The 11,543-nt window shown below is 35.3% G+C and overlaps 1 protein-coding gene across 4 annotated transcripts in view; it reads left to right on the forward strand.

Annotated features, from left to right (window-relative positions):
* Window positions 1–11,117, forward strand: part of CYLD (CYLD lysine 63 deubiquitinase) — a 69,743-nt gene extending 58,626 nt beyond the window's left edge. For all 4 annotated transcript variants that reach the window (XM_036749278.1, XM_036749275.1, XM_036749276.1 and 1 more), the window contains one exon: window positions 6,042–11,117. In XM_036749278.1, the coding sequence (XP_036605173.1) occupies window positions 6,042–6,226 (185 nt within the window). In that variant the 3' untranslated portion in view covers window positions 6,227–11,117. The remainder of the gene's footprint in view (window positions 1–6,041) is intronic.
* Window positions 11,118–11,543: the final 426 nt, after the last annotated feature.

Below are 11,543 nucleotides of genomic sequence, written 5' to 3' on the forward strand. Positions count from 1 at the left end.
AAAATTATATTCAGTTTTGCTGGATAGGTTATTCTTGGTTGGAATCCTAACTACTTTGCCTTCCAGAATATCATATTCCAAGCCCCCTGCTCCTTTAATGTGGGAATTGCTAAATCTTATGTGATCCTGACTGTGGCTCCATGATATTTGAATGATTTCTTTCTGCTGCTTGCAATATTTTCTTCTTGACCTGGTTGCTCTGGAGTTTGGCTATACTATTCCTGGGAGTTTTCATTTTTGAAATCTCTTTCAGGCGGTGTTTGGTAGATGCTTTCAATTTCTATTTTACTCTCTGGATCTAAGATATTGGGGCAGTTTTTCCTTATAATTTCTGGAAATAAGATATCTACACCCTGCCACCCTTTTTGTTGATCATGGCTTTTAGGTAGGCCAATAATTTTTAAATGATCCCAGGTCAGTTGTTTTTCCGACGAGATATTTCACGTTTTCTTCTATTTTTTTTTCCATTCCTTTGACTTTGTTTTATTGTTTCTTAATATCTCATGTAGTGATTAACTGCTCCTTGCCCAATTCTTATTCTTAAGGAACTATTTTCTTCAGTGAGCTTTTGTATCTCTTTTACTATATGGCCAATTTTGCTTTTTAAGGAATTCTTTTATTCAGTGAATTTTTGTGCTTCTTACCATTAGGCCAATTCAGTTTTTTAAGGTGTTATTTTCTTCAGTATTTTTTTGTGTCTCTTTTACCAATCTGTTAATTCTCTTTTCATAATTTTCGTGCATCACTCTCATTTCTTTTCCCAAATTTTCTCCTACCACTGTTATCTCTTTCTCTGACTCTTCCAGGAATTCATGTTGAGCTTGTGTTCAATTTAAATTTTTTTCTTTGAGGCTTTTCTTATAGCTGTTTTCACATTATTGTCATTTTCTGAGTTTGTGTCTTGATTTTCCCTGCCATCATAGTAGTTTTTTTATGGTCAGCTTCTTTTTTGTTTGTTTGCTCATTTTCCAGCTTATTTCTTGACTTCGAACTTTATGTTAAAGTTGGGAGGCGCTATTCCTTGTTTCAAGGTTTTTTTGTTCTTCTGTTTTCAGAGCTAGTTCTGAAAGTCAGCATTTTTGGTGCTTTTAAGGTGGTATTATCCTGGGAGGGGTAAGGTCACTGTTCTTCTGGTCTGTGCTCTGGCTTTCAGCCAGTAAGGGCCCTTACTTTTATGTAGCCACAAGTGTTAGTGCTCCTCTGTGCCCTGTACTGTGACCAGTGCCTCTGCTCCCTTGTGACTGACACAAATGTTCCTCTTTGCCCTAAAACTGTGACCCACAACTACCTCTGGACAGTGGATTTGCCAAATAGCTCCCTGGCCTGCTCCCTTTGTTAATTCAGGATCCCCTGTAATCTCTTTCTGACCAGTTGTCTAATCCCCTTACCATCACTGAACTGAGAACTGAAGCTGCAGCTACTGCAAGCTTCACTTGCACCTCCAAGGCCCACTACTGGTGTTGTCACTGCATGCACTTCAGACTGGCCCCTACCCCAGTGTCATAGACCTCTTTTCTTAACATCCTAAATTGTCTTGGGTTGGAAAAATGTCTCACTGCAACCTTTTATTGGCTCTGCCCCTCCCGACTTTGATTTGACATGTTATTTTGAGAAGAATGTTGGGAGAGTTTGGATGAGTTGCTGCCTTTACTCTGCCATCTTATCTCTGCCTGTATTTATTTTTAATATACCCTCATATGTACATATCGTCTTTCCTATTGGAATGGTAGCTCCTTGAAGGCAAGGATTGGTTCTTTTTGTCTTTGTGTCTCCAGGACCTTGCATAGTTTGTAACATGCTTGTTGATAGATTGATGAAGGTAGGGGATGGAATCCTGTGTTTGAAAATAGCAAATAGTTTAATTTAGCTGGAATTTAGGGCAAATAGAGGGGAGTTATGTGAAGTAAGTCTGGAAAACTCAGTTCAGTTCAACAAGTATTTATGTGCTTGGCATCAGAAAGGAGTTTCTGTTTTGTCTTAGTGGCAGTAGGAAGCTACTGAAGATTTTTGAGTTGGGAGTGACATAGTCAGATTTTGTACATAAGTTATTTTGGCAGTTGTATGGAAAATGGGTCTGGGAGAGGAAAGACTGGAAATAGGGAGAGGAAAGACTGGAAATAAGGAGACTAGGAGATTATTTCAGGAGAAAGATGTGAATGGAAAGAACTGGATGGATATGAGAGACATTTTTTTTGGGGAAAAGGTGTCATTAAGGATGGCTCTGAGATTGTGAAATCTGAGTGACTATAGTACAGGTAGGTTTGGGAGTCATCTTTGTAGAGATAATTGAAGTCAATCAAATCACCAAGTATGTGTGAGGCTCTGTGCTGGGTTAAGGGCTGGAAATGCAAATAGGAGGAAGAAACCAATCCCTGCCCTCAAGGAACTTACATTTGGATAGGGGATGACTACACATAAAAGGAAACTGAAAATGGAGGCTGGCAGGAGATGAAGGTACCTGGTGTTGGGGGATGGTAGAGAGAGTCTAGGGAGTCAAGAGTACAGTCTGGATAGGAATGAAGACATAGCTTGCCTGGGCATCCTCCTTAAATTAGAGTTCTGGGAAGAACTACCCAATTAGAGGAGAGGCCATGAGGGTAGAAGGTACTTCCAATGTGAGAAGTAGTCTCCAGGAGTGGAGTAAGCTTTTGGGGGGAAGAGATTTGTTGGCATCTTAGAAAAAATCCTTCGGAGAGTCAAAAGTATGGCCTGGAGAGGATTGAAGACATGGTTAGCCTAGGTATTCTTAAATTGGAGGCTCTGGGAGGAATCAGCTAATCAGATGGAGAGGCTACAATGGAAGAGACATTGGGAGATAATGAGATCACTGAGAGAGAATGTAGAGTTCTTAACTTTTTTTGTGTGTTATGGACCCATTTGGCAGTCTGGAGAAGCCTATGGACCCCTTCTCAGAATAATATTTGCAAATACATTGAGTAAAATATATCAGATTACAAAAGAAACCAGTTATATTGAAATACAATTATTTGAAAAACCCCAACAAGTTTATGGACTCTCAAGTAAAGAACTCCTAGAATAAAGAGATCCTATTAGATTATACTATATAGTATGTACCATAGATGTGTCAGAATTTTAGTGACATATTGCTGAATCTTGAAACATGGTAGCAATCTAATAGCTAGATTAAAATCAGTAGTTTTGGACATGAAATTTTATTGTGTATCTTTGTTACAAAGTTAGATTAGAAATTAACATGGATTAGAAATTCTAATGGATTAAAAATCCACAGATTAGAAGTTTTTGCATTTCTGGAATCCTCTGGATTTATGTTTCTACATTTGTTGTCTTGTGATATATTGGTCTTGGGGAATTGGGGCAGTGATATTTGACAAATCAAACTGTTCATATATTAGTAAGTAGATATAATCCTAAACACTTGTGACTACTGGTTCTGTCTCCTGTTTCTTCTACTTCCTATCTCATTCTTCAATATAGGGAACTAAGAATAGCATTTCAAAAAGGCTATAAAATTTCCACCCCTGCAGAGTATAGGATATATAAGACTGTAAGATCAGGACCAGACCTAGGCAAAAGTGAAATATTTCAGTTTTGTATTCAGCAGCCTCCTCTCTCCTTTTCTGTACTGCAGTTCTCCTTTTTGATATTCCTTCCTTCTATCTCCATCTTCAGCTGCTATCCCTTCCTATTCTGTCTTCAGCCTCTACTGTCTCCACCCTCTACTGCTCCCTTACCATGCCCAACTCCAACTACCAAAAGCAAAATAGAGTTCTGTTAAGTCTCAACAGATGAGCCCTTACTAAATCCTAGGGATAGCCTGGACTTGTTATTTCATTGGCATAGAGAACTTCCAGGTAAGAATACTTCTACTTGTGTAGGTCAACATCTTCTCTGTAAGTGTAGTCTTAGAGGATTGCCTAGAATAGTGGTGTCAAACTCAAATAGAAACAGGGACCACTAATCTGTATATAAGGGACTCTGTGGGCCCCATATTGACTTAGAAAATCACATGTTTATATATTTCTTTTTTAATAGTTCATCAATGCATTAAAATCAGATAGGAATTTATTTTGATCTGGCTTAGGCTATATTTGGGGGTGTTGTGGACCATGTGTTTGACACATGGCACAAAGAGGTTAAATGAATTGTCCATGGTCACATAGGCAGTATATATTAGAGAGGACTTGGAGCCAGCTGTCTCTGATTCTGAGGCCAGTTCTTTATCTATTATGCCCCTCTGCCTCACTGAATTACAGGTTAACCCATGAGAGTTAATGGGGAGAATGTTGGCAAAACTTTATGTATAGAATTCCATAGTTAGGGGAGCACCTCAGTGTCCCCTATGCTGCCTTCTAGTTGCCTAGGACTTCCCATTGTGTTCTTCCTTCTGAGTAGAGTCCTATGCTTTATACCTATCCCTTTCCCACAGCATCAAAATTTGCAAGTCTCAGGTTCCATTTTATCAGCACATTGTTCCCTATAACTAATGAGGTAAACTAATAGGAGCTGAAGAAAAATGATAATGGTAATAAAAAATTAATGTGTTCTCACCCAGATATAATTGCATTTTAAGTGTCAACTCCTTCAAATCATGCTGCTGCATAGGTATTCTCTTCCTCTGCATCCATTTAAGATCAACTCTTAAGTTGCATGTAAAACAAACAAAAAAACTTTATATTTAGCAGGAATATCTTATGTGCACATTACTTAGTATGCCCTAACCTGGCAGTCCTGTCTGCTATGGAAGTGTGGATTATACATAGAATCTTTCCTTTTCTCCTTGTTGGAATCAGATGATTAATCAACAAGCAAATATCAAGCCCCTACTCTGTTTGGAGCACTGTGCTATAAACACTAGTGATACAAAGGCAAAAGTGAGAAAGTCACTTTTGTAACTCCTAGAAGAGCATTTTAACAAGGGGAGAACACATGTACATATCTAAGTATTTATATAATATATATATATAGAAGTATTCACAAGGTAGTTTGAGGAGAGAATACACTAGCAGCTAGGGGGATCAGGAAAAGCTTCATAGATATGTGGATGCTTACACTTATTCTTGAAGGAAATCAAAGATTTTCTTTTGTACTTATTTTTTGCCATTTCAGTTTCACTGTTAGGCCAAAAGATCTTTTTGGAAACTAAGAAATTAGAGCATTTTTAAGGTAGCAGTAGGTTTCACTTGCTACATAGAGTTGTCAAAAGTTAAATCAGATGCTTTCAAATCTCTGATAGTAAATCCTTACTAAATCATAGGATTGTAAAATACCTATTTTGAGAGTTGGGAGGTAGTATGGGAGCAGGGGAAGGACAAACCTTATTTGTAGCCTCATTTTCAGTCTGTCCTGGGACTCTGACAATCAGCAGAGTTTATTTTTGTGAGTTCCCTAAAACTAGAGCATTGAGAAGGCAAGAAATATGATACCCATTATACCTGTGAAGTCATACAAAACATGTTTCTGCATTAGCAATGTTTCAACCCCCACACCCTGTCCCCCTCAAAAAAAGCAAGAAAAATAAAGAAAGTAAAAAATATGCTTCAGTCTATACTCTGAGTCATTCAGTTCTCCATCTGGAGGTGGAGATTATTTTTCATCATGAGTCCTTGGGAATTGTGTTGGGTCATTGTGTTGATCAGAGTTACTAAATCTTTCATAGATAATTATCAATGTTGCTGTTACTGTATAAGTTGTTCTCCTGGTTCTGCTTATTTCACTTTGTATCAGTTCATGTAAGTCTTCCCAGGTTTTTCTGATACCATCCAAGGGAACCATTATTTTTAAATCATTTGCTGAACTTAGCTGAGATGATGATTTGGTAATTGACAGCATTCACAGCACAATAGTTATCTGCAGTTTCGTCATATTTTCTACATGGTAAATTTCATTTAGTTCTCAAAATGAGCCTCATAAAACTAGAATTAGAAAAAAAAGAATGCTTCCTTTAGTCTTACTCTTATGTTGGGTTTGTTTGACATGGCAGCAAATAGAATTGAAGACTTTTTTGTTGGATGAACTTTTGTTGGATGAGCTCTGAAAAGAAATATTTCTATTTTTCATAGGTGGTCAGAATGGCTTTAACATTCCTCAAGTTACCCCATGCCCAGAAGTTGGGGAGTACTTGAAAATGTCTCTAGAAGAACTACATTCCCTGGACTCCAGGAGAATACAAGGCTGTGCACGAAGACTTCTTTGTGATGCATATATGTGCATGTATCAGAGTCCGACAATGAGTTTGTACAAATAAATAATTGTGGCCAACTGGAAAGTAGAAGACACTGTATGAAAACTTTTACTGTTGCATTTTACTTGAGTTGGCTGTCCTGATTAGCATCCATTGCCGGCACTGGATGCCTCCGTGGTGATAATCCTTAAGAAAGGATTAATGCATTGAAAAACAAATTGCATTTATGTTATTGAATATTTAAATAAGAAGCATTTTGCACTCTAGAACGTATGTTTGTGTTGGTTTTTTAAGAAGTCTAATGAAGTTATTAAAACCTGAAGCTTTAAGTTAAGTGCATTGATCATATAATATTTTTGGAAGCATAGAAATTGAATTGTAACAGTTTTAAAAACCTCCTTAGTCCATTGAGAATGTCAACAGACACACGTGACCCTGTGCTTGGAGAATTACAGTGGACCAAGGGTACCAAATAATTTTTCCTTTGTAGCTAATGGTTGCCTTGAGGAAGAAATAATTTGGTTTTATTAAGAGGCTTGATTTCAACAGTTATTAGAGTTGTTTTGCTGAATTTGTTTTGTTAACTCTTTCCTATCTACTTCAAGGTTTTGCATGTCAGGAATCCTCTGAATTTGTGTTTCTGCAGTTGTCAGACAATACCTATCCTTCCCCCCAATATTGTTGATTTCTGTTTGTTCTGCTTTTTTTTTTTCTGATAAGTGTGTGAAACTGTTTTCTAAAAAAACAATGTTTTTTGTGATGTAATGGTCTTGAGGGATTGGGGCAGTAATATTTGACAAATGAAGCTGTTCTTGTATAGTAGTCGATATCAGCTGACTGATCTATTTTTTCAGGCTTCTTTATAAACTTTTTTGTGGAATGGGGAACAGTAAATTTATAAAAGTGTTCACGTGTTAAGTTGAACCAAATACTAGCTTTTAGTAGCCAGTCCTACATAAATGTAGTCCAAAAAAGTTAAATTTGGTGTATGAAGTTATATGGTAAATTTTGCCTAAAAAGATGTTAGGTCCCATAACCTTTTAGTATATTTAAATCTAAATGCCTAGGACTAAAAAGTTTCCCTATCCAGAACGATAGCTAAGAAACTAAGTTCAGATTAGTTGCATCTGAGATAATGCTTCTTATGAATCTTTTTGTATCCAGTGAAACCATACTGTCAACTGGCTTCATCCTGACTTCTGACTAAACTAAGAAAAAAAGCCTGATGTTTTCTTAGTTAATATCCATTGTGTGTATATGCCACAATTGGATGTTGTAGATTCTATCTATAGATATGAATTTCATTGTTGTGGAATGTATAGTATCTAATTATTTTATACTATTGATGTCTCTGGGCTAACTTCCTAACCATGCAGAAAGAGAAGAGAGGTTGTGTGCTTATAGCATATGACTGTATAACAGTGTTTAATATCATAAAAATACCCAAATAGCTAAAATCTTTACAAATAGTGAAATTAAAAAAAGTTCAACACTTTCTTTTTCTTTAATTGCATCATTCCTTTAAAAGTATTAATTAGCTTTAAAAACTACAGCAATGTACAAAAATTTACTATCGCAGATTGTTGGAAAGTGAGCCTATGTTCATGCACTAAGATTTGTTTAATAATATTTTGGGGAAGTGCCGTATATCTTAAAAATCACTGCACTGGGATTTGGGATATCTGTGTTCTAGTCCTGGATTTCTTACTATTTATTTGATCCTAGACAAGTTACTAATTTCTTGTGTTCTCAGTTTCTTAATCTGCAAAATTAAGGAGTGGAATTCCAGATTTCATATTGGTTAATTTATAGAATGCTTTTTCAACTAAGGTCATTAACATAATTATAAAACATACTACTTACTCCAGAGGATGGGTCAGGATTCAAATTGTAAAATCTTTTATCTTCATTATCTTTATTTCATATCTATTTTTTGATATAACTATTGATATTTAACACCAGTTGGACATTTAATGAGAGGAAACTAGTGGATAATTCTTTCCTTAAAAATTTTTTTTAAATGTCTAACTTGAGGAAAACCTGTCTTTGAGGAAAGATTTTTAAGTAGTTTTTGAAGAACTGATGATTTAGTACTTGCATTGTTTCGTATTGAAGTTTGTGGTACATTTTTTCTGTACAAAGTTCCTTAGCTATAATTTATTTATTTTTGTTATACTGGGATTTTAATTTACTGTTTTCCTTTGTCAACAGCACTTAAAATAAAAGTAGTAGTGGAGAGAATGAGAGGGAACAGTACTCTGGTTCTTTTTGATGGTAGTAAAAAAGCAACCAGAAGTACCCATCTTGTCTTCCTCTTTCTCTTTTTATTTCCATTTTTCTCTTTCTCGTTCTCATTTTTCACCCAATGTGTCTGAACTGTCAAATGGCCAAGGTGGGGAGAGGGGACAGTGGTGGATGATGTTGCAGCTTTCCCCTTTCTCTGCTCTAGTCCCCCTTTTTTATGTCAAATTCAGTTCAGTTCAGTTTTTCAAATGCTTGGAATTGCTTTCTTCCCCTACTGCTTTTTCTGTAATCAAGAGAAAAGATAATACAGGAGAATCCTACTATGGCATAATCATTATTACACACAGATGTGGGCCAAAAATGTTTTACGTCCACCAAAAGACGAATATTAAACAGTTAATACAGAGGGCATGTACGATCTTTTCTCCCAATAGTAGTGGAATAAAGAGCTTCCACCATATTAAAGAAACGTTTTATACCATGCTAGGTGAAAGGCAAAATAAATGTATTGTGTTCAAAAGAAAGAAAATGTTACAAAGGAATTTACTAATATTTATAAGTTATTTATTAAGAATAACTTAATAAATATTTGTATCAGCCAATTATATAATGGATAGATTCTCTAGTTCCTTCCTATTCCAAATTTATTTGGCTTACACCCCCCCCAAGGTGTGTTCATCACGTAGTAATATTTTCAAAATAAATCATTTTATATGTTGTCATATTATCTAATTATCTAAGTGAATGTAGCTTATATACAGGCATTACTCTCTCTACTCACCTTTATCTTAACACTCACTGCTTAGCTATGTGACTCTGTGCTTTTGGATAGTGGTGGGTAAAGTTCTAGGTATTCAATAATATGGAATAGCAGGCTTTAGCTGTGTCTTAATGGTTATCATCAAAGAAGTTTCAAGTACCCATTTTCATTTGCTTAACTCTGTGCTAAGCTCTGTGGAGAATTGAGAAGAAGTATAAGATATGGTCCCTATCCTTAGGAAATTTACACCAATTGTGACATTGGGTTATCTTATATTATTCTGTTAAGGGTCCCTGGTATTAATGTGAATAATTAAAAGTTAGCAGTAGCGCCAGATGTATGATTTGTGTGCAAGGCTACACAAAGTATAAATTTCATCTATTTTAACTGACTTTCCCTCAGGTATTTATGGTCTTTGGGAAACAATGTTCCTATGGCTATGTCTTTCCAAAACAATTCTTCCCATATTTTAAGATGAGTTTTTTGTTGTATTATGTGGACTTTTCCCTCACTGTTTGAAGTCTCTTGAAAAATATAGTTTCTGAAGACCAAAGAAATAAGGAGAAAAGTTACCATGTAAAGTTGGAGACAACACACTGTCAGCTACTTGCTAGGTGAAAATGTACAATCATGCATGGAAACTGTGAGGTAATAGTTTACTTTTTCTTGTTGGATGGAATAGAATATGTTTTTCTAGGGAATGGTAACATTGACAAAACATCTACACCTTTCTGTTGATGAGAAAAAGGATGAAATTCCCAAAGCTGAGACAAAAAATACAAAACAGAAACCAACATTTGCTAATAAATAGCAGACAAACTCTTTAAAACTTATGTGATGAGAAGTACTGAATGTAAACAAGGGCTCACATTAATCATAGATAGATGTTACTCTTGTGTATTCAGAGCAAAGGATTTCAGAAAGCAAATCATACTACTGAAAATCAACAATATTTTCCTTGATATTTTAAAAAGTATAAATATTATTCTGAGGAAAAGGGGGGGGGAGAACTTTTTGTTTTATAGGGACCAGTGAAGACTTTCTAAAATTGTCACCTGTCAGGTGAACAAAGGAAAGGATTCAGTAGACTTGTTAAAGGCCTGTTTTTGTGGCTGTAAACAAGATAATAAAAGTAGAAAATAAGCTTGACCCAGAGTGCAAATATTTTTAGACAAAAGTTGAGCAGAAACTACATATATTACTTTGGGAAGAGGAGAAAGGATTTTATTTCTTGTTTTCCTGTCTTTAGCAGGGAGGCATCTTTTCCTTTGTGATATTGAAGGCATAAATTCTTTTTTTTTTTTGCCTGAGTAAGGTAAAGAAAAGAAGCTCAGTGCTAAAGACCAGAGTTTCTGAAAACAAATATCCACTAACATAGTTAACTTGAATTTGACATATATATCTATAAGAATCTGTATGTATATATTTGTGTGTATTCATATCTACAAACATATATAGAGATATATATGGATATACACACACACACACACATACATACACATATTTAAAGCACTTTTTTTTCCCTATAAGGAGTATCGTGGAGACATAGGTGTCCCTGGTGACAGTTGGCATTGGTATACAAAATGGCCTAATACTGTATAATTCCAACTCCTGAAAGCCTTTACATTATGTTGGGGTTTTTGGTTTCATTTGTAATTTTCAAATTGTTTGGGGGTTTGTTTATTGTTAGTTTGGTATAAAGAAACATGCTTTATTGTGTGCTTTCCATTCTTGGTATCTTGTTAAACCTTTTTTTTTTTTTGCTTAAAGAATATGCTTTATTTATGAAGACATTCTTAAGAAAAAAACATCATTGGATATCCCATTATTATCAGGTTGCTCTGATTTAGCCTTAATTTTGTTAAATTTTTTAGAGATGAATGAAGTGCTGCTGTGGAAAGGAATGTACTATATACTATTTCTGTATCATTAAAATTAAATTTTTATGGTTCCCTTATATTTCATTTCTTTGGGGATGGATCTTGGGGTACTATGGAAAAACTGGAATTTGTATTAACTGGTATAACTTCATAAGCTGTTGCTATGGTACTAGAAGAGAATTATGTTCAATGGTTGTTCTCAATTATGTTTGACTTCTACAAATGTGAATATAAATATTTCAGTTTCAGCTAGAATATCATCCATGTCCCTCTTCTGTTTGAAATGAATTAAGACAGTCCCTTTGGCAAATTTGAATATACCTGAGGAATTTGGCATTCTTGTCAAACTATAACCATGGTTAGTTACTATAAGTGCTGCTTATATGTCCATACACTTAAAACTCTCTCTATATAGATTGTACCAAAAATACTATTTCATTCTATGTTCATGGCCTAACGAAGTACAGCATTTAAAGGGCCTCCTATAATACTTTTG

Source organism: Trichosurus vulpecula, chromosome 3 (genome assembly GCF_011100635.1).
Source record: "Trichosurus vulpecula isolate mTriVul1 chromosome 3, mTriVul1.pri, whole genome shotgun sequence".
Lineage (NCBI taxonomy): Eukaryota > Metazoa > Chordata > Mammalia > Diprotodontia > Phalangeridae > Trichosurus > Trichosurus vulpecula.